Source organism: Engraulis encrasicolus, chromosome 7, assembly GCF_034702125.1.
Source record: "Engraulis encrasicolus isolate BLACKSEA-1 chromosome 7, IST_EnEncr_1.0, whole genome shotgun sequence".
NCBI lineage: Eukaryota > Metazoa > Chordata > Actinopteri > Clupeiformes > Engraulidae > Engraulis > Engraulis encrasicolus.
In genome coordinates this window covers 35,714,752-35,738,390 of record NC_085863.1, presented here as the reverse complement: position 1 = coordinate 35,738,390, position 23,639 = coordinate 35,714,752, and the positions used below count along the sequence as shown (strand labels likewise).

Genomic DNA, 23,639 nt, shown 5'->3' with positions numbered 1-23,639 from the left:
TCAATGCAGTTTTGATAACCATGACACATAGTTTCGAGCCTAAGGCCTCTCGCTCAATCGTTAACTTAGTAAATATTTGATGGACAACAACTTTTATCTATTAGGCCTAGTGATACAGGGGTAGGTAGGCTATTTAAAGGACACCCACGACGCGTTGTAATTCCTGAAGGTTAGGCCAAACCATCGAATTTGTCAGTGAATGGGCCAGTCCTTCAGAACGTTATCCTTAAACCAAACATGTCTCCCGGAATTAATAGCAATTGATGACTTTTTGAATCATGATATTAAAAACTCAGGACCAGCCATGTAGGTAGTAGCCATCGATAATAGGAAACTATTACCGACGATGAGAGACATTATTGAAGTGGTTGCCCTGGCACTGGGTTTCATGAGTTGGACGATGGTTGGAGTATCTTTGCAGGACAAGCAGTGGAAGAAGAACTCAGGAGATGGGGGTGTCGTCATTACCAACGAAATTTTCGAAAATCTTTGGATGGCCTGTGCCACCGACTCAATGGGAACTTTTGATTGCTATGAATTTCAGTCGATGCTCGCCCTACCTGGTAAGACTGGTGAAACAATGAACTAATGCTGATTTGAACCCAATGCCAGTGATTTAGATGGGCAGTGAAATAAAAATATTGAATCCGTTCTTGTAGAATAAACTGGAAACTTAGTGTAATACCACCGTTGCATGGTTACTAGTAGCCTGCTTGAAACTTATAGGCCTAGGCTAATAACGAGCATGCGTAAAATGCGTAAAATAGAGTTCTAGGCTTTAGTGACAATTTTTCACTCATTATAGCCTACAACACCTGTAACAGGGCCGGATTTAATGTAATACATTTCTAACGAAGATTGGACTACATTTGGATATAAGATGAGGACATGTATTGTTTTAGTGAGAAATTGCGCGCCACTGCTTAAATGCCCAGTGTGTGTGTGTGTGTGCGTGTGTGTTTCTGTTTAAGTAGTTTATTTTCAGTGTCCATCCTGTCCAATCACAAATGTCGTCTTTTTTCATATACCACCACCATCAATTGCTAAGCGTTCATTATGTCTTGGAAATGTACAGCTTTCATACATGAATAGGTAAAAAAAACATGACATTTGAAATGGCATTGGCATCTTTAATTGGCTCCGAAACACACCCTGGTCAGACCAGTAAATACATATTATTCAACAAGGAATTTTATGTATGGAAATTCATGAAATAAATGAAATATGGCAGGGCAGCACATTTTCGACATGACCTACTAAAATTACACACTAGCCCTTTAACAAGAATATACCCAATTCAAATTAAGCTGTAATCGACCAGTTGGACTAACAATAATAATAATTGTCTAACATGGTTTACATGTTGGAATTTATATTGCTTGGTTTTATTGACTGTTCAGACACCTAATCTGAGGGTTGAGTGTCCCTTCATAAAACAAATCGTAAAACAGCTGCATTAGTCTAGGCTACTGAAAGTGGAGTATTAGTTTGTAGTTTTGATTATTTCAAGATGTTCTATGCATGTTGTTACAGGTGCACTGATGGTACAGAGTAGGTATTGCAACTATGCTGCTCATTGAAACTGTGCTGACTGTTTCCAAATTTGATATTTTCATGTAATAAGTAATGAACTAATATTCAGTATGACCAACAAACAGTACGTTTTGCAGCTAAAAACGTCTATTTCTGGAAATTCAAAATGGCAGACATGGGGAAGATCCACCTTGTCATGTATGAAAGGTGCAATTTTTCCAGTCATAATGAATACTTTGAATTTGATGGTAGTGGTAAGTATTTGTGAAAAGGGTGTCATTTGTGAATGGGCAAAATTAATTCTGAAAATAAGCTTCGAAAATAGTACACAGTGCACCTTTAAATATTGAATGTCATAATGTATCAATGTCATAAATAATTGAATGTCATAATGTATCAATTTATATGGCTTGGCTCGTATCTTTGGAACAAAAGCATCGGAACACCTATAAATAACAGTACAAGAGATAAGGCCATTGGCAAGATGCCAACATTGATAACACCCGCTTAGCTACTAATATCTTTAAGGACTGCATACATTTGTATGTATGTAGCCCTATGATTGTGCGTGCAAGCGCGTGTGTACCTCCATGTGTGTGTGCGCGTGTGTGTGTGTGTGTGTGTACTTGTTATTACAACTATTGTGAGGACCACATACTGCCATTTCATCTTTGCTGTGAGGACATTTGTGGTTGTGAGGACATTTTGTTCGGTCCTCTCTGCCATTAAATATGTTTTACTCCAGTTGTTTTATTGTTGGTGAAAAAAAGCTAAAAGTGCAAACACATTTGTTTACTGACAAGTGATGGTTAGGGATTGTTTTGGATAGGGCACACTTTTAGCATTTACTAGTTTTGTTATAATGGGTGTCAATGGAATGTCCTCACAAAGGCAATTACACGTGTGTGTGTGTGTGTGTGTGTGTGTGTGTGTGTGTGTGTGGGGGTGTGTGTGTGTGTGTGCGTGTGTGCGTGTGTGTGTGTGTGTGTGTGCGTGTGTGTGTGTGTGTGTGTGTGTGTGTGTGCGTGTGCCTGTGCGTGTGTGTGTGTGTGTGTGTGTGTGTGATTATTAAGGGAAAAGTTGCACTTCCATGTAATACATGCCTTTTTTAATCTCTTCCCCCCAAGGATACATCCAGGTGTGCCGTGCATGTATGATTGCGTCAGCAATACTGGGGGCGATTGGAGTTGTCCTCACCCTATTTGGGATGCAGTGCTCGAAGGTGGCAGACCACAACCACGTCCTCAAGAGCAGGCTGGTGGCTCTGGGTGGATTCTGCTTCCTAATGCAGGGTAAGGCGATGACAGTGGCAGTGGCAGATGCTTGGCAGTCTCCATACGAAAAATATACATACACGTATAAAACACTTAACGATGAACAAAAGTATTGTCATGTGGCACATACTATGAAGGCGGCCTATTCTTCATTTTCCTCACATACAAGTAAGGCAGACATACTGTATACATTCCAGATCCTGTAACATATAAGCATTGTATACATGGGATGTGTATGGGTTCATACTTATATGGCCCATACTATTAAAAATAATCCCATTTTCATATAAGATTTTATAAACCTATATAGGCATGTGAGATTTTGCTACTGTATATCCTTTTCATATGTTGCATATGTTTTAGGGCGTTGGTCTTTTGAATGGAAGGTTGCCGGTTCAAACCCTGTACTAGTAGGAAGAATGTGGGTTGGATACATTCCATTACTTTCAAGCACAGCTCAAGTGCCCTTCAGAAAGGCACCTAACCCCACACTGCTGTGTAACAAATACCGTGTACCTAAATCACTGCAAGTCACTTTGGACAGTTCAAAATTACGCTTTTGCACCATGTTTCGGTCATCCGACCTTCTACAGATAAAAGGTTGGATGACCGAAACATTGTATTAAAGTTTGTTGATGGAATGAACAGTGTGCAGGATTGCTTTACACTTGAAAGTCACTTTGGATAAAAAAAATGTCAGCTAAATGTTATGTAATGCAACGACAGGAAGGGATAATAATTTGCTCTCAAATGCCTTTGCTATACTTTTTTAAAATCATTTTACTAAAAGATGTGCTTCTTTCTGCAAACAGGCTTATGTACAGTGGTCGCAGCGGCTTGGTACACCTGCAGCATAGTGTACGAGTTCTTCGACAGGTTTTATGACGGAACTAAGTAAGTTGATATGGATTTGCCATACAATCTCAACCTTTTCTCTGCATTGTTTACTTCAGACAAATAATGGGCTCGTTTTTGATGGAGTCGTGCTGCTTTTGCTATGCAGCGTGCATGCGCACTTTCCCATTTCAATGCATTCTGGTGCATTCAATGCATTGACACGGCAAAGTGTGCATGCACACTGCATAGCAAAAGCAGCACTGCTCCATCAAAAAAGAGCCCAATATCAATAAAAAAAAAAAACTATGAACTGATGTAAAACATCTACATCACCTTCCTTCTTCACCTTTACTGTCTTCATCCTCCAATTCTAGTGGTGTGGATTGGCACTGCCCTCACGATCCGATTCGATCACGATTCGGGAGGTAGTAGATCCGATTCGATTCGATTCTATTAGATCCAATCCGATTCGATTCAATTCTACAATGCATTGCAATGCATTACATTTCTACTGAACGCAAAACAAATGTTCAGCCATGATGAGGAAATACAAGTAGTCAGATACTGAGCAACAATTTATTGGCTGTTTTCTGTATCAGTCTGTATCAGTCTTGCAATGTTTTGAAGTGTTTTTATTTAACATTCATTTGCTCCCGAAATATCCATGGAAGTAATTGAAACTTTAAAAAATTGCCGGATTGATTCTGGAACTTGCCGGATCTGGATCTGGATCGTCCATGCCCCGGATCGATTCGGATCGCCGAATCGATCATTGTTGACGCCACTATCCAATTCTACCTTGCTCTTAATCTTCTCTGTTGTAATTTTAATCCAATCTAAAATACAACTCTAGTTTATGTTGTTACCTTAACACTCATCAGCCACTTCATTAGGTACACCTTGCTAGTACAGGGTTGCACCCACTTTTAACTGCCTTGAACAATACTCAGGTATGCTGTGGCATTGCAATGATGGTCAATTGGTACCAAGGGGGCCCATTACACAACCAGCCTGAACTCAACTGCTGATACAAGGCAAGGCAAGATGGATCCATGTTTTCATGTTGTTGACACCAAATACTGATCCTACCATCCCAGTGACGCAGCAGAAATCAAGATTCATCAGACCAGGCAGAATTTTCCAAATTCCATTGGCCAATTTTGGTCAGCCTGTGCGAATGATAGCCTCAGTTTCCTGTTCTTAGCTGACAGCAGTGGCACCCGGTGTGGTCTTCTGTTGCTTTAACTCATCCGCCTCAAGGTTCAACCAATGTGCTGTGCGTTCAGAGAGGCTCTTCTACATACCTTGGCTGTAATGAGTGGTTATTATTGTAGTTACTATTGCCTTTCTATCAGCTCAAACCAGTCTGGTCATTCTCATCTGACCTCTGGTATCAAACAAGGATTTTTATGCCCACAGAACCACTGGATTAATTTCTTTTTCTACCGGTTCTCTGTAAACCCTAGAGATGGTTGTGTGTTAAAATCCTTCTACATATAGAGCAATATTTCTGAAATACTCAGACCAGCCCATTTGGCACCATAAACCAACAACCATGCCACATTCAGTTACTTTAATCACCTTTCTTGCCCGTTCTGATTCTGATGGTTCTGATTGCTGCAGATCATCTTCCCCATGTCTACATACTTCATAAAAGCATTGAATTGCTACCATGTTATTTTCTGAATATAAATTTGCATCAATGAGGGATTGTACAGGTGAGAGTACCAAAGTGGCTGGCGAGTGTAGGTGATAATAATAATTTCATAGGAAAATGTTGGGCTCAAAGGTCCAAAGTACTGTACATGATTTCTCTTTTATTTTTCAAGTTGGATGTATTACTGTTTTGTGATGTCATGTTGTACCGAAAGAAAAACCAAGAGATTCCGTTTTATGTTCATTTCTATGATGATGTATTTAAGTATGGTATCTTTATTGTGTGTGTGTGTGTGTGTGTGTGTGTGTGTGTGTGTGTGTGTGTGTGTGTGTGTGTGTGTGTGTGTGTGTGTGTGTGTGTGTGTGTGTGTGTGTGTGTGTGTGTGTGTGTGTAGGTTTGAGCCAGGACCAGGCTTGTATATCACTTGGGGTTCAGGTCTGCTTGCCATTTTCAGCTGGTCCCTTATAATGTGTGCCTGCAGCATGGAACCAGCAGGAAACCAAATGTATGTATCAATTCATATCTTTTGTTAACCTATATTTGTTTGGACTTTGCCTTTATTTCATAGGACAATAAAGGAGAATTCCTGCCAATTTTAACATGCACTTGTATTGCTTGCGCTACCCTGGGGTTGTCAGTACCCAACAACAAATCAAGGGTAGTGTATGTCAAGAGTACTGCATGTTGGAATTGGCAGGAATTCTCAAAAGGTAGACTGTGTATAAGATTTTTAGTTGTTTATTTCCAGAATTCATGCTACCCATTCACTAATGTTATCTTTTTCATGAATACTTACCACCACCATCAAATTCTAAGTATTCATTATGCCAGGAAAAATAGCACTTTCTTTTCATACATGAAAAGGGGGATCTTCTCCATTTTGAATTTCCAGGAATAGCCATTTTTAGCTGCAAAAAATGACTTTACTTGGGCCAGAAAATATTAGTTTATTACTCTGTTAACTTTCATGAAAATATCAAATTTGGCAATAGGCAACCCAGTTTCAATGAGCAGCATAAAGATGTTTCTAGGAAGTGAGTGAGAGATAGGGTATAATTGGGAAATGACCCTGAATGGTTTCGACTGGGTCCCGTGATGGGCAAGGTTCATGGTATGGTGCATTAGCGCCGTGCACCACAACACCCAACACCCTTCCAGTCATATCTTTTAAAGACAACATAAAGGAGCTTAGCCAAAGGGTTGATTGGAGGTCATGGTTGAGAACGACACTGTGTATTGATAAGAACATGTGTGGGCACTGCTATTAATGACTAATAATTGATGGAGAATGTAACCGTTCTTCTTCAACATCGCCTGTTTCATCAGCCTCCACCTTCTGACTGGTCATCTCTCATGGTGATGAATCAATCTCCTGCTTGCTTTTACTGATTTCTCTACACTTTATTTTTTGTCTGCAGAGATCTTCCACTTGAGCCCCTCACCAGAACTTACCAGAAGATTAACAGATCGCTATCAGAAAGCACCTGCAGCAACTACAAAGTCAATGTGTACGTCTAAATGAGGAAACCGCTCACCGAGATGGAAATTTGCTTGAGTGATTCTCCTCATTGAGTGATTCTGCCTACTTACAGTATGTGAGATCCAGAGTATGTGGATCCAAGAATTACCCAGAGACACCCATGAACTCTTATCTAATGCCACTTATGCCCGGGCATGTCCAATGGGAGGAGAACATTGGTGCATTTGAAATGGCAGCTCATTTCTGTTCACTCCGGGTTCTGGTATTTTATTTTTCTACGATATGTTTTTATTTTTGTAGTGGTTAGTATAAAATACAAGAATGATACAGACGCGTGTAGTCAACTGCGTGTGACGCTTACTGTAGTAGAAAATACTAAAGCAGTCCAAAACACTATTCTCTACACTGACAGGAAACGTAGGCTATATGCAGATGCACAAGGTGAACAGGTAGTACTGTATAATACATACACATGTAAGCAGAGGCACGCTTTCGCACCTGCTTAGGGCCTCAGGCCCATTAAGAGCCTTGGAGGGCTAAAAACCTTTAAACTAGAGCAGTGGAAAATACAAGGTCAGCTCTATGTTTCCCACAGTCTTGTGTTCTTTAATTTCAAAGATCTTTTCTCAAAAACATGTCTTCATTGACAGGTTACAGTTGGGAATAGTTTTTTTTCTGGGCATAGCTTCGCAATCTTTTGTTTATTAACAGAATTTGTTATCGACCAAGTGGAAAAGAGAGAAGAGAAATTATTAACGTAAAACTGTCTGTTGTTTTGCCAAGTTCAAGACATGCAAAGGAAGTGTTGATTGGTGCAATTCAATGTTGATTTTAACAAGACTTGTTTGGGACTGCTAATGTGTCACTTAAAGGAGCACTGTCCAACTTTGGAACAATTTTGTTCTTACAACAAGGCACCTCAGTGGGCCAGGATAAATGTTTGCTCTTCAAAATATTCATGTATACTAGTCTAGACTTGTTAGTCCAGGGCTGCTGCTAACCTGAAGCTTGGGTCTGCCCATACATCCTATGATGCTGAAGTCACAATTCAAGTGCTTTCACACACCAAACAGACCAGTACAGTTTCCAAGTGAATGTTAATTGTCCCTTTAATGGTAGAAGTCATTTAACTTCCTACCAACTTGCAAATGTCCATCTGTTTATTCATGCTTTTGTGCAGTTTTGTATTCAAATGGTCAAGATATTTGAAATGATTTGAAAATAAAAAATTCTTGTGACCAGTACAGTTTCCAAGTGAATGTTAATTGTCCCTTTAATGGTAGAAGTCATTTAACTTCCTACCAACTTGCAAATGTCCTTCTCTTTATTCATGCTTTTGTGCAGTTTTGTATCGAAATGGTCACAATAGTCTATTAGAAATGATTTGGAAAAAAAATCTTGTGTTAATGAAAGTTTTCTTGGTTGGGGGCTGTCACATGGTGTATGTCACATGGTGTAACCGGAGAAACACTGTTACACAACAATCACAGACAGTTAACTTATCACATTTTATCGTACCAACAGTCCATATACCACATGCTATTCCGGTACCCTGACCTAACTACAAAGGAGCAGTTGCACAATATTACACCTTCAGGTTGTGATGTTCTGATCAAAATGGTGATAAATCAATTAATAAGTCCATAAACAGGAATAACAAAGATCATTTGGCACGTCAGGAGGCTGAGGTATGCTGATCAAAATGCTGTTGTATAAATCAATAAATCCATAAATAGGAATATCAAAGACTAGATGGTACATTAATAGCATCAAGGTCAAATAGTAAACATGGTGGTGGTGAGTCATCGCACACTGCTGTTTTTCTGGTCAACCTTCAACTTACTGTATGTCAGTAAGTTCAAATGTTTCAAAGAGGCAATTGGATTTTTCCAACAGAGAAAAACTAGTAGACACAACAATGACTTTTTGTCAAATGTGGTTAAAGTCAATTGCGTTGTGGTAAATATTTGTAAATATTTCATATGCAGATTCTGTATGTGAGCTGCTATTGGTAATACTGAATAAGGATTAAAAAGTGCTATATAGCCTATGCAGTGGCACAACACTGCCACCCAGTTTCATGTGTTTAGCTAGACCAGATCTAACAAGGCCAGTGGTTCTCAAACTGTGGTCTGCAAGATACCTCACATAATTAATATAAAAAATAAGTGATCCCCATTTGCAGCACTTGTACATGTAGTGTGAGCAAGCCCATCAATTCAGTTGACAGGGGGTCCCTGAAAAATATAAACGAACAAAACATTTTTTGTTTGGGAACAAAGTGGTCCTTGGCCCGTTTCAGACAAATGTTTGAGAAGTGATGTCACCTAACTAATACCTCTAACAGAATGACATAACGGGAGGTTCGAAATCAAATCTGTAATTGACTGTGAAGATGTACTGTACAGCTGTCTACTACAGCCCCATGGTCATATCACTCTTAAACAAACGGATGCATCCAATGTTCTGACATCTGTTATCGTAAACTGGAACTTACTCGGGATGATCAGATCTTCTGAGTGTAGTTCTTGACATGCACCTCTCGCTTCCTATTGCAGTCGAATAGGAGTAAAGTGTATGTGACCTAGGATCTCATAAATATGGTACCTTCCAGCAACTTTAACCTCTGATTTGTTCTAGACGTCTCTCATATGGGATGGACATGCATAAAGAAATTAGTCGGGTCGCATGCAAATCAGTTCTACAAGTAAATGTAACCCTTGACAGCTGGACTCAGACTTAACCGATATTGTTGGAATATTCATATTCATATTCATAGTTCATATTAATTGAGTGCAATCACACAATTATCCTGGGACTAGGGAGATCTGCGACTGAGATCCCATCATAATACGGAAACTTGGTAAATTAGGATCTAAAATGAAATGTTTTCTACAGTCCAGAGTTTAAGGAGCAGGGCACGAGACTAGGATTCCGGCGTTGGGCCTATCTCAGGTTTCACTGAAACACAGTGGTCTTTTTTTGCCATAGCCACTTAGTGGCATCATGTATTTTAAAAAATCAAATTGCGCCATACTACATCCTACAGGCTGTGCACACAACAGCATCACAGAAAAACAAAACACAAATTCCGATTCAGATAGTTATAAAAATTACAATCTAGATGGTAGTAAGAGTTACCGTACAGCTGCAATTGATGATATGCAGTCCTTCCCAGAAGTTTTGTTGCCTATCCATGGATTTGGAACAACAGCTAATAAACTGATTTTCAATAAATCAATTGGCTTCAGAACTTACTCATATGAAAGCTACAACCCTCAAAAAATGTTTATGTACAAAAATAAATTTGTTGCACAGAAGAAAGATAAATCATTGAATGGATATGGAAAGGGCAGATTTCGGCAAGACAAAAGTATTGTCGCTTACAGAAAATAATGTGAAAAATGAGCAGATAAATCACTTAAAAACACTCAAACATGTTACATAACATCAGAACCTGAGGCACTGGTGCTGAAAGATCCAAAATAATATCTTGTATGACTTCCTTTAGCTTGAAGGACTGCATGTCATGTATGTGTTTCAGCAAAGACTCATACAATTTGTTGATTAAGTCATTTGCTTCATTTGGTTATAGCCTTCTTTATGTGCGACCTCTGAAGCCAATTGATAAATTGAACATCAGGTTATTAGCTGTTGTTCCAACAACACGGATAGGAAACAAAACTTCTGGGAAGGACTGTACTCATCTTTGAAATATCACAAAAGCACCTTGACAACAAATACAGTCACAGTCATCACTGATAGTCATTACAAACTACAGATCTTCATAGTAAGGGTGATTATACACAGGCACTGACTTGTATATAACTATACTGTATTATTGTACACAGGGCAACTTTTTGAGCAATGTTGCTGGGCAACAACATGACTGGCTCCTGATTTTCTGATAGAATGATCAACTACCCTACTGCTCACCCAAGTTCTCTTGATTAAAGTGTTGTAGTGATTAAAAGTCCAAATAACCTGACATAGTATTTTTGCCCAGAAACGTTGCTCACCAAGTTGCCCTGTGTTGCCCTCATAAACTTTAAGAGGCCCTCTGGTGTTATTTATTGGGGGCCTCCTCTGCCAGCTTGTCCAGCGCCGCTCCATCAAAGCGTAGGAAGTGCCATCCTTCGCTTTTGGTCAGGTCCTGGGCACCCTTGGCCAGGTAGAAGTCCATCGACGGAGTGTTCCAGTCCAGAACCGACAGCTGCAGCCGGGCACACTGCTGCTCCTTGCCCACCTAGAGTTGGCAGACAAGGGGGGCATAATCACTCAGCTCAATACCTACTGCAACTAGTCTAGGTTCACCACCACACAAGACCCACGTCAAGATAATGTATAGTCTAGTGTAGACACTTGTCATGGGTGGGGAATGGGTAACACTTCTTCTCTGTGCAGACACATTGCAACATGGGGGAGTCATGTGCAAGGCGGGTCAGAGAGTTGCCTGATGTTTGCCAGTGTCACAAGTAATTTAGTTTCTCCAACAGCTGGTGTAGATGTCAGAACCAATACCCACCAAAATAACAAATCGAAAGGGGATGTCAGAATTACTTTCAATGAGTTCTGATCAATCACTGTGGTTCACAAACATCTTGAGTATCCAGCTCTTGTGGGATAACCATACATGTTTTCACAACGCTTCCATTCTTGACACAGCCAGGACTGAGGCACACTAAGCACCATGCTTCAAATGAACCGAAAGACAGACAGACGGACGAACGGACATACTCTCTTATAGAGATGCTGGGACGCGTCTAAAAAGGCATTTAGATTTCTAGCCTACCTATCTACCTCAGAACCAGGGCAATGGCTACTGACCCAGATTTAAAGAAGAAAAACCCGCACACACAAGCTACGTCTCATTATTTATTTATAAATGACCACCATGTCCACAAGAAAACGTGTTTCGGTTCTCAAGCCTTCATCAGTGCGTGGTAGGTGAAGGCTTGAGAGCCGAAACGCGTTTGGTTGTGGACATGGTGGTAATTTATAAACAAATAATGAGACGTAGCTTGTGAGTGTGGATTTTTCTTCTTTAAGTTGATACCTTTTATCACGCACCCAAAGTCATTCATTTTTTCCAAGAAGTTGAGTGCGTCGTCCCCTGATAAACTTACCGACCCAGTCTTAACATTCAGGATGACAGGGTTACGGCCTAATGTTTGTGTCTCTAGTGTGTTCCACGTGCCGTATTTCATCAGTCACATTGCAGACAGATCCCATGAACTCATAATCTCAGCCAATACAGATCTCCCAGATGATAGAGATATCTGGAACTGCTGGCTGGAACGGTGCTGTTGTTTATTTAGTTGTAAACAGCTTTCTTTAGGTGGAAAATCAGAGAACACACTTTGACAGGTTCATAAAAATGATGCCTAAGTGACATTAAAGCTATTACGGTGTTGGTCCACAAGGTGGCATTGTAAAGACTAAACACCTTCTGTGTACTGATGAGACTTACCCAAGATGATTTGGCATCAATGTCAATTCAATTGTTATTAACTTTTTTACATTAACATTTTAAGGATTTATTTACGGAAATGACCAGAGACTCCAATAATGTGTGGTTTAAGGTAATTACAACCGTACAGAATTACTATTATCTTGATAGATATAGCCTCAGCTACACCCATAGGCACTACTCATAAATAAAAGTCAGTAAATGTCTCATAAAGAAGTTACTTACTTTAGCCACGGAGCACATCAGTGCCTTTCCAATCCCTTTACCTGGGAAAGAGGAAGGACATTAACTTTTTCCACTCGTGCTGAGCAAACAAAGCCACAGACATGCACACAAACATGCAGAGTGGTGCAGTGCAGGGGAGGGGAGTTGTTTACCTCGCAGTTCGGGCATGACATACAAATCTTCCAGATAGACACAGCGGCCCTTCCATGTGCTATACGTGTAAAAGAAGAGGGCATAGCCAACTTTGACATGACCTGCAAGCATTTAAAAAAAAAAAAGTGTAGCGTGAAAGGAGGGTTAAGACAATCACATAAATTTGCAAAAAATGACAGAATAATAACTTTGTAAAAGTGGATATAATTTAAGTAGAATAGGTTGAGGGATGTGTACTGTGGGCTCAAAGCAGAAGAATAGGCCTAGGTCTAGAGAAGGTCTAAACAACCAAACCTTTATGAGCAATACATGTATGTGTAATGAGTGGTGTGTGGGATTTTGTCTACTGCTTTAAACCATAACCTTGGTCACATCCAAAACACCCATCTAAATTGAGGTGTGCAAAAACATCAGTCACATTTCATCAGTGTTACGCCACATATAAAAGGTAATCAAAATGTAATATAGTGGTGCTTTGCTTATCACCATCTAAATAAGCTTGCAGGCTTCTTAAAATCACAACCCCAGCCACCAATCATATATGTGGATATTACAAGTATTAGCGACAACAAACTCCAAAGGCGGGTGTTATTATTGAACAGTCCACCTTCAGTAGGTAATGCGTTAAAGAAGTGTGAGACGGGGGACATTATAATAATACCACACATATCAATAAATGATGATAAGCGTGTCCAATGTATAATTTGAGGGTACATTGGATAAAGATTTAAGATTCAAAAATTAACGGTCTAGTGTCTACTTGTATTGATTTCACCAAGTTAACATTTGGCATAGTAAATAGTATTGACATAGGCTACAGTAGGCCTATGTCAATTGGGATCAACTTTATGCATGATGCCATGCTGTGGATAGCAGGGCAGGTTAGGTCAACAGATTGGGGGGTGGCAGACTCATTCATGCAGTTAATTACAGAGCACATATGGGAGAGGTGCACTGGATGTTGTTGTGAAACAGGTGTTCATGACGCAGACATATTGACACTGCGGTTCCTTTTATGGCACTAGAAAGCACACCACATAACAGCTAATAAATGGGGAATTAGGTAACATGTTGGGTCGATACTTGTTGTGAATGACGCAGACTTTGGGCACTGTATGATTACAGCAAGAAAAGGGTATGCTGGCTGTATGAACATGATATGAGTGGATTTCATTTATGATATCATGATTGTTGGGCACCACATGCAAGCCCACCCAAGCAGGCCTAGATCTGGAAGGTGCAATCTGTTAATATTTACCGTCTTTGGTTTTGTGCTCCTCGGGCACTTCTGCAATGAGACACTTATAATAAGGATTTTCACAGAACCCGTCCCGTTTCAGCTCTGGACAAACAAGCAAAAGTGGTGTTAAACCTCTGGTATGACTTTGCATCTGATAAAAGCATAACTTTATTTGCCTGTGAGTATGTAATGTTTAAAAGGTATGTCACCTTCGTCGCCTATTTTAACTTGGTCACCCATTTTTTCATATTCTGCCAAATCCTAAAAGTTTGGGAGAAAAGACATACAATATGACAAATGCAATGCATCCATTCATACACGTTATAGTGTTGACTAAACGCGTATTAACTGTTGGCATGGTGGTGGTGTTGTAGCCTACTTACGAATATCATCCGAGCTATGTCTTTGCTATCTTCTGGCTTAGAAGGTCGGATAGTGAAATCCATTTGGAAATAAATCTGACACTGACAGAAAACGGAAAAGTCGTCCTTTGAACCAGAACCCCAGACTGGAGAGAGCTAAGAAATCAAAATATGAATGGCTTCTTCAAGCGCGTCATTGCGCACCAATAGTTGCGCGGTCAAGATATGCACGTTTGGTTAAAACGTAATTCCCCAAACCCCGTTATCCCTAAGCACGTGGGATCATAGACACATCCCATAGTATTTTAGGCTACCCGCAGGCATGGAATGTTAAAAATGCAGCACAAACTAAACTACAAACTATTGCGTAAAAGTGGTGACGCATTGACTCTGAACATTTTTTTGCAGCCGTAGATTACAGTGCAGAAGACTACCGGTACATTGATGAAAGGTTAGCCAAGTGTAAATTGTCATTGTAGTATTTGTATGTTTGGTTTTAAAATGGATTTCAGCATTCGACCGCCTAAAGCAGAAGATTTCAATGATTTATTTCGCATGGTCACGGTCAGTAACTCATAAATACTCGCGGCTCCTTTAAGCAGAGATGTTACTGTTGCAAACTGCCTCTGCTTTGCTGTAATAAGTTACTTTGTTACCATGTGTAGGAGCTGTCTCTTCACGAGAAGTCATCTGACTTGCAGGTATCAAGAGAAGGTAAACGTTTGACAGGTTTCTGGGGCCCCTAAAACTATTCAGTCTGGTGTATGTGTGTGTTTATTTATTGGTAGAGGTATTTCGATAACAATATTATGTTTAATTTCATTGAAGAGCTGATGCAGGAATTATTCTGTGAATCCCCTTCACTTCAGTGCCTCGTTGCAAAGATACCAGACCACTGTAAGACTCATCAAGGTAAATATGGCTGCATGCTCTCCTTCATGCAGCACAAATTCACAAAATCTGCCGTTTTTTAATTCACTAATGCACATGATGAGTGCAATTTATTCACCCATTCATACTCAGTCTGGTTAGTAAGGCATATAATTTGAATCCTATGTGCATTTTCTTGTTTTTGGTTTTGGTGTTGTATCCGTTCCATATTTCTCATATTAAAAAGAACACATTTTAGCAATGACACAAACCCACCAAACAGCCAATAATCCACATTTATTACACTTCAATTGGGTCGCAGTTGGCTGGACAAAATTGAGACATCTGGGCTTGTGCTTTGTCATCATGTAAAATGGACTGCACTGTCAATCTGTCAGTGAAGGACAAGTCATGTTGATATTTTCTCCCGAGGCTTTGACACAACTGTGCTCTTTAGGTTCAGAATCTGTCATGGCAAGCTTTGAGCAAAGATCACTTCCAGATAAGCCTGTAAACTCTGCAATGTCTAATCCAGCATTTAGTTGGTATGAGTTATGAGGTCAGGTTAGGCCACACCTTCCTAACTTCCAGAAAGTCATTGCGCTGTTCATGACATGGCAGTATATCATGAGATGGGACACTTTCCTCCTTGTGGCTGGCATTTGAGTATTCGATTTGGAAGGGTAATTATTATGCACATCCTGGTGCAGGACAAAGGAGTCCCCGACCGACACAGATTTCAATCATACTTGCTGTGCCTGTTTAGTAGCAAGGTAGCACCCCAGAACTGCATTTTTGTGAACCTGACACCAATATTAAGGGAGAAACAGACTAGCAAAGGTTTACATGTGGGTCATTTCACGTGAAATCAGACACTTTGGGACCCGACCGACACAGATTTCAATCAGTGTTAATTTTGTCGACTAGACTAAGACTAAATATATTAGTCGACTAACCTTTTGAGAGTTTAATCGACTAAATTCTGACTAACAAAAATGATCTGTGAAAGACTAAAACGAGACTAAAATGTTGAGGACTTTTAGTCGACTAAATAATGACTAAACAAAAATGATTTGTGAAAGACTAAAAGTGACTAAGACTAAGAACTAACTTTTAGTCGACTAAATTCTAACTGAAAAAAGACTAAAAACGACTAAGACGTAGACTTTTTTGGGGGGCTCAGACATAAATTGGTACAACCACAACTAAAACCTATAAATTAATTGTTAATTGGTAATCAACCTTTAAAGGGACACTATGGGATTTAAAAAATGATTAATTACAACTGAATTCATCCACCGATTTTACTTTTAGCAGACTGACCCTAACGAATATTGGGGGAGAAGCTTCTCTAACAAAACAAAAATCCCTTTACGAATACGTAGCACCAGCGACATATTCACATTTGTATGCACTATTGACTGCTTTACTTTAAGACACAGTGTTATAAATTTGCTATTACCAGAATGGCAATAACCAAGTCTCAGTGCATTACTAAAGGCCTTGTGTTTTATTGTATTGTGACTTAAACTAAAGACTAAAATGTTTAGACTAAAACTAGACAAAAATGTTGAGGACTTTTAGTCGACTAAATAATGACTAAACAAAAATTATTTGTGAAAGACTAAAACTAGACAAAAATGTTGAGGAATTTTAGTCGACTAATTGGTAACTAAACACAAATGATTTGTGAAAGACTAAAAGCGACTAAGACTAAGAACAAACTTTAACACAAGACTAAGACTAAGACTAAATAAAAAAATGGATGACAAAATTAACACAGATTTCAATCATACTTGCTTTGCCTGTTTAGTAGCAAGGTAGCACCCCAGAACTGCATTTGTGTGAATCTGACACCAATATTAAGAGAGAAACAGAGTAGCGAAGGTTTGCATATGAGGGTAGGACACTATGCATTCAGCCTTGATTATATCAGTCAGTGTAAGTCACAAAAAGATGTCTGTGGTGTTATTTGAAAGCTTTTTTTCTGGCTCTACAGATTAAACAACAGCATGGAATACAATAACCCTCAGAATATGAATTATCATAAATTGAAAAATTAAAAATTGAATATAAAAAACCTTATACTTTAAAATGGCTGGTTTCTTGTCTAAACATATAGCCTGTAAGGTCATAAACAACACCTGAAAATGGGGTGCTTGGTTCTTTATTCATTTCAGAGATAATGGGACATAAAGGTTGAAATGAGTTGTAATGAAGTAGTAATAGAGTAGTGTCAGGGACAGGGCTGGACTGGCCATCTGGCATAACGGGCATTATCCCGGTCGGCCCTGCACCCTCGTCGGTCCCTATTCCAGGTACTCAAAAACTACACGGCTTCTGCCCATTGTCAATGGACACAGTGGAAGCTAGACCATTTTAAGCATTCAGAGAAGGCAGGGTTGAAAGAATAAGCTCAGTAAAGGAATTGTTTAAATGTTCAAGCATCAAAGGGTATGTTGTAGCTGTATATGATGGCAACTAGCATGTGTTGAGGAATGTATGCAGAGCACTGGAGAGGTGAAACTGAACTTCCTGCATCCTCATGGGCCATCTCCATCCTTCACATATTCCAATAGACATACTGTCATGTGATATTACTGTGGTATCACCATATTATTACTAGGTGATTTGTATGATGCCATATTTTTGAGTCCCATTGTCTCTGAAATGAATAAAGAACCAAACACCAGCATTTCAGGTGTTGTTCATGACATTGGAGGCTATGTTAAGACAAGGAACTGGCCATTTTAAAATATGTTTTTTTATATTCAATTTATTACATATTTTTCAATTTATGATCATTCATATTCTGAGGGTTGTTGTGTTCCATGCTGTTTGTGTAATGTGTAGAGCCAGAAAAGAGCTTTCAAATAACACCACGGACATATTTTTGTGACTTACACTGACTGATATAATCAAGGCTGAATGCATAGTGTCCTACCCTCATATGTAAACCTTCGCTAGTCTGTTTCTCCCTTAATATTGGTGTCAGATTCACACAAATGCAGTTCTGGGGTGCTACCTTGCTACTAAACAGGCACAGCAAGTATGATTGAAATCCGTGTCGGTCGGGTCCCAAAGTGTCTGATTTCACGTGAAATGACCCAAAGGCTGAATCAAGTTTTGGTGTGAGGAGTCTGCACACTTTAACTCCTTTTTTCTGTTTTATTCCATGGTAGAACTACTGTATGTTTGGCCATTGAGGTCTTCTTCAGATTCTCTAGTATGAAATAATACATCAGGAAAAAAGTATTTGAAGTGTGCCTAGCGTTTCAGTATTTCCATTGGAATGCTATGTAAATTTTACAGTACACTGTGACTAAGGCAAAGTGGAAGAATGTCACTGTGAATGGAAACAGACACACAATGCAACTGTGAATGGACACACACACGCACGCACGCACACTACATGATGCGTTTCATACATCCATTAGGAATTATGAAAGAATTTGCTTTGGGTCTGTCTTTTTTAGGCCATACAGTTGTTGCATACGTTCTGTATACAAATGCCTATTGCACTTGGAATGGCAGAGCTGTGTATTTGGGGGATTTCTATGTCATGCCAGAATGCAGAGGTAAAGCTTCCAAACATTTTTTTTTACATGATAATAATAATAATGGTTCTGATGTTCTGAATTGTTTAATTCTACAACCTGCATCTACTAATGTGGAAAGCCTTCCTTCAATCAGTTTATTTATTTATTTATTTATTCATTCATTCCCTATAGGCAAAGGAATCGGAAAAGGTCTCCTAAGTACAGTGGCAAAGGTGAGGCTACCAGAGGATGTTTTCCCTCATGCAGGGGCGTAGCAGCACCAAATTGTGAGCCTTAAAAATCTGACTCCCAATGTGGCCCCTGGGCACATGGGGCCCTGGTAGGGTGGCCAGACGTCTGGACCGTCCGTCTTTTCAGTGCCTTGTCCGGCGTAAGGCACAGCATTAAGCCGGACAAAAATGCATTAAAATTCATGAAATTGCATCTGAGAAACAAGCAAATTTTCTGTCTTAAAATATGTCCTCCTTTTACCTGTCAAGAAGATGGTCACCCTAGGCCCTGGTAACTCAGTCCCACTTTACCCTTACTGTATGTCGACGCTCCTGCCCTTGTTGTGTGAAATCCAGGTACACAAGTGTGTCCTTGCTTACACAACACAAGCAGAGCAAAGCATATTCTGCCAAACCTTTTAACCTTCAGTGTGTTGTTAAGTCAAAATGTGTTTACCGTGGGTGTAGGGGGGATGTGTAAATGGCAGTTGGTCACTCTTGCTGGTTTTGTGATTGGAGATGTTTGTTTCTTTTGTTTGTTTGTTTTTTTGTTAGAAAGCAAAAGAGCAACTCTGTGCCATTATGCTGACGGAGATGAGAGAGATGACACCCCTCATAGAGTTTTACATGGCCAAAGGTGCAGAAGACCTCAAACTGACAGAAAGACGTCACTTTTTACGCTTTGATGGGGATGCCGTGGACCAACTCGCACAAGGAGCAAACTAATGATTGCATTTGAAATTATATTTTACTTAATCAAAGATGAAAGTTTGGAAAACGGCTCAGAAAACACTGCAGAACATGATGACGCACTGGGCGAAACAGGTTGTTCACTCCAAGAAATAAAATAAGAAAAAAAGAACCAGTGTTCTGTGTTTTCTGAACTTTCATCTTTGATGAAGTTTTCCTGCCTCACACCTGCACCTGTATTACTGAGGGCTTGTGCACAGGACCTCTCTTGAACTCTTATATTTTACTGCAATTTACTAATTTTTGTATTAATGAATGAAAGACCTGTGTGGCATTGATATGTACTTTGGTTTACTACAAACCCCAACTCCGATGAAGTTGGGACGTTTGGTAAACAGTGAATAAAATCAAAATGCTATCATTTTCAAAACATTCAATCTATTCATTAGATGGAGAATAGTGAAAAGACAACATATTAAGTGTTAAAACCGAGAAAAAATATTGTTTTGCGGGACATATGTACTCATTTCTAATTTGATAAATCCAACACGTCTCAAAAGAGTTGGGACGGAGACAATAAATGGCAGCAAATGTCGAAGAAGACTAAAAACAAAACAAAGGGCAATGCTTTACAGTTAAATACATTAACCAATGAGATAACTTTATATAAAAACAGTGTTCATTCCTATCTTGGACATGATTTCAACAGCTTAAATGGTGGGTGTATTCCTCGTCATGTTTTGCAATGTTTTCCTTTCTGTAGTGCTTACAGTGTGACAGGTCTTGACCAAAAACCCACCATTTTATCACCTGCTGGTCCTTATGATGGAGCCAAACTGTTAAAATATAGTAGAGAATGCAATTTGACCTTACTATGTGGCAGTAATCGAAGATCTCCCTTCAAAATATAATGCATGAGTGGCTTTTCATGCTGTTTAAAACCCATTTATACCATTCAGCACTGTATTTAACTCTACAGATGAGTGAGAACATCTTAACCAATGCACTACTGCACCCGCATGCCATCATGGAGGCTGACTTTTGAAGCTAGCACTAACACAAGTTGGATGGTCCATTTTCACTGTAGCACAGGATGTGCAATGCTCTATTATTGTCAAAAAGAATGGACTTCTACAACTTCTGCTGACTTCTGTAAGCAAAGGACAGTTTCCCATGTCTTCTGGGTTTATTTCAAGTGAGCTCAGGTGCTTAGGAGAATGTTACACCCCTGTATCATTTGCACGCATTAAGCATTCTTAATATGGTCCATTTTCAATAGCTCTAGCACTCCAGGAATTAGAGTGAGACTACAGCCAATATATATTTCATGATGTCATGAACCTATACAATGATTTTATTAACAAAAATATGTCTTATATACACTCAATCGTGGTAAATCAAAGGGAATTCAAAAATGTATGTAATAACTATGGTAATTATTCCCTTTGCATCTTTAATTCTGAGTGACTCGGCCTCTCTGTGATGATCTTATACCTGGACACCTATATTGTCCGTCAGTACAATTCATTTTGAAATGTTCTTCTTTGTTGTTTTATCTTATTTGGATGTTTACTAACTTTCACTGATCCCCGTCCCAACTCTTTTGAGACGTGTTGGATTTATCAAATTAGAAATGAGTACATATGTCCCCCAAAACAATATTTTTTCTCGGTTTTAACACTTAATATGTTGTCTTTTCACTATTCTCCATCTAATGAATAGATTGAATGTTTTGAAAATGATAGCATTTTGATTTTATTCACTGTTTACCAAACGTCCCAACTTCATCGGAGTTGGGGTTTGTATTTCAGTTTGTATGTGTTCTAGTGTCTTCTAGGCAGGGCTGTAGTCAAGTCCACCTTTGTAGAGTCCGAGACAAGTCCAAGACCAAAATAGTCAAGTCCGAGACAAGTCCGAGTCCAAAGAGGTTCGAGTCCGAGACAAGACCGAGTCCAAAAGGATTCGAGTCCAAGTCCGAGTCCGAGTCACATGTCGGTCAGTGTTAAACAATGAAAAGGATGAATATCAATAAAGCGGATGTTTGAAGGTAACCCATATGGCATGGATGTGAAGACAAACTTGTATGTTGTTGGATTTCAAGCTTTTCTCTTGAATTGGTAGCCAATGTTCTAAACAAAATAAAAGCGTCGCGTTGCCGATGGTCGGGGTTAGGTTGGCAAACCATCGGCAAACTGTGTTTGGGACATTGTCAGATGATGGTCGGTGTTAAGTTGGCAAAGCATCGGGAGGAAACATTAGGAAATTGCTCGGTAAAACGTTGCGTTGCCGATGGTTGGGGTTATGTTGGCAAACCATCGGAAGGGAACTGCAGGGAATTGATCGGCAAAGCGTCGTACTGCCGATGTTGGGGTTAAGTTGGCAAACCATCGGCAAACCATGGCAGGAAACCGTCTTTTCTGCCGCTATTTTGCCGATCTAAAACCAACCTAATTGGCATGACGATTATAAGGCAAAAAAGGCCTCGACGTTTTCCCGATGTCGCCGCCCAATAGCCAACGTCGGCAAGACGCTTCGTGCTGTCTGGGTATGGTAGCCAATGTTCTAAACAAAATAAAGACAGACCTGGTCGAGTCCAAAAGCTTAATTTGGCAAGACCAGTGTCCGAGTCCAAGACAAGTCCGAGTTCAATTGATAGCGAGTCCAAGACAAGTCCAAGTCAAAAAAAAAACGGACTTGAGTCCGGACTCGGACCAAGTCCGGACTCGAGTACTGTGGTGTATCTTAATGTGGTACATTAAGGGTTAATGTTTTACGCAGGTTACGTTTACAGTAAGTACAGTAGCCAATAGGATTATGTGTGGGTGGCCACATGATGCTTGCGTCTTACGTCTGCGAGTTAGTTCAATAAAGTACCTGTAATGTAAAGACACAGTTTATCCACGCTCGAGTTATTATTCTTAAAACAGAATATCCGACATGGTGTCAGAAGTGCTGTGTCTATGAGGGGAAAGAAAAAGAACAAGACACAACAGTCCACGGCGAGAGAGATGGAGGGAGAGACATCGGCTGATGTTAGGAGCGAACAACGTGAGGAAAACGTTAACGTCCAAGTGCAGCAAAGGGGAGCGAGCATGGCGGCTAGTGCACCCACGGCTACATTCAACATCCAGCCACCGGAGCCCTTCGATTTCAACAAACCGCTCGAATGGACAAAATGGATCCGGAGGTTCGAGAGGTTTCGGCAAGCGAGCAACTTGACCACGAACTCCGAGGAGAATCAGGTTAACACTCTGATATATTGTATGGGGGATGAAGCCGACGATGTATTGAGAGGGTTGAAGCTGAGTGATGCTGACATGAAAAAGTATGACAAAGTAAAAGATGGATTCAGAGACTTTTTTATTGTGAGAAAGAACATTGTTTTTGAACGTGCATGCTTCAATATGCGAAAACAAGAACCAAATGAGACTGTCGAGGCATTCGTCACTGCCCTGCATGTTCTAGCAGAACACTGCAAATACGGGGACTTGCATGATGAACTCATACGCGATCGGATCGTAGTGGGGCTTGCAAACACCAGACTTTCTGAGCGCTTGCAGATGGAGGAAAATTTGACATTGCAAAAAGCCATTGATATGGCAAGACAGTCCGAAGAAGTAAAGAAGCAACAGAGCGCGATTAGGAGTGACGCTAGCAGCGTGATGCAGATGGAGGGTAGCTCCATAGACAGACTAATAAATAAAGGACAAAAATATACTTACCCGAAAAGCAGCGGCGGCGCACGTTCCCGCCAACACACGCCAGGCAGAGACAATGGCATGCAGCAGCAGCAGCACGGCGCCCAGTGCTACAAGTGTGGGGGGGCTTCTCACCCGAGAGCGGAGTGTCCCGCCAACGATGCAAAATGTCGGGGCTGCGGAAAAATAGGCCATTACCAGCGCGTCTGTAAAAGCAAGACTGTAGTAGGGTGCATTGAGGAAGAAGAGGAGAAAAGTTTCTTCTTGGGCTCTGTCTCATGCAAAAACAACATGTGGGCGGCTGACCTACAGATAAAAGGGAAAGTGTTAAAATTCAAACTTGACACCGGCGCAGATGTAACCGCCATTTCAGACAGTGAC

The 23,639-nt window shown here is 40.1% G+C and overlaps 3 protein-coding genes across 3 annotated transcripts; 2 read left to right on the top strand and 1 right to left on the bottom strand.

Annotated features, from left to right (window-relative positions):
* Positions 1-346: 346 nt before the first annotated feature.
* On the top strand, positions 347-6,819 carry LOC134451821 (claudin-15-like). Its single transcript, XM_063202219.1, has 4 exons — positions 347-563; positions 2,661-2,825; positions 3,620-3,701; positions 6,720-6,819. The coding sequence occupies exons 1-4, from the start codon at positions 347-349 to the stop codon at positions 6,817-6,819; spliced, it is 564 nt and encodes a 187-aa protein (XP_063058289.1).
* Positions 6,820-8,036: 1,217 nt separating this feature from the next.
* sat2b (spermidine/spermine N1-acetyltransferase family member 2b) lies at positions 8,037-14,409 on the bottom strand. Its single transcript, XM_063203352.1, has 6 exons — positions 14,253-14,409; positions 14,079-14,130; positions 13,888-13,971; positions 12,629-12,730; positions 12,477-12,517; positions 8,037-11,027 (listed from the first exon to the last, which is right to left on the bottom strand). Exons 1-6 carry the CDS (start codon positions 14,313-14,315, stop codon positions 10,848-10,850), a joined length of 522 nt encoding a protein of 173 aa, XP_063059422.1. The 5' UTR covers positions 14,316-14,409; the 3' UTR covers positions 8,037-10,847.
* A 244-nt stretch (positions 14,410-14,653) lies between these two features.
* On the top strand, positions 14,654-19,911 carry LOC134452771 (thialysine N-epsilon-acetyltransferase-like). The gene is made up of 6 exons (XM_063203351.1): positions 14,654-14,795; positions 14,897-14,945; positions 15,060-15,143; positions 18,578-18,679; positions 18,833-18,873; positions 19,426-19,911. Exons 1-6 carry the CDS (start codon positions 14,718-14,720, stop codon positions 19,594-19,596), a joined length of 525 nt encoding a protein of 174 aa, XP_063059421.1. The 5' UTR covers positions 14,654-14,717; the 3' UTR covers positions 19,597-19,911.
* The last annotated feature ends 3,728 nt before the right edge of the window (positions 19,912-23,639 follow it).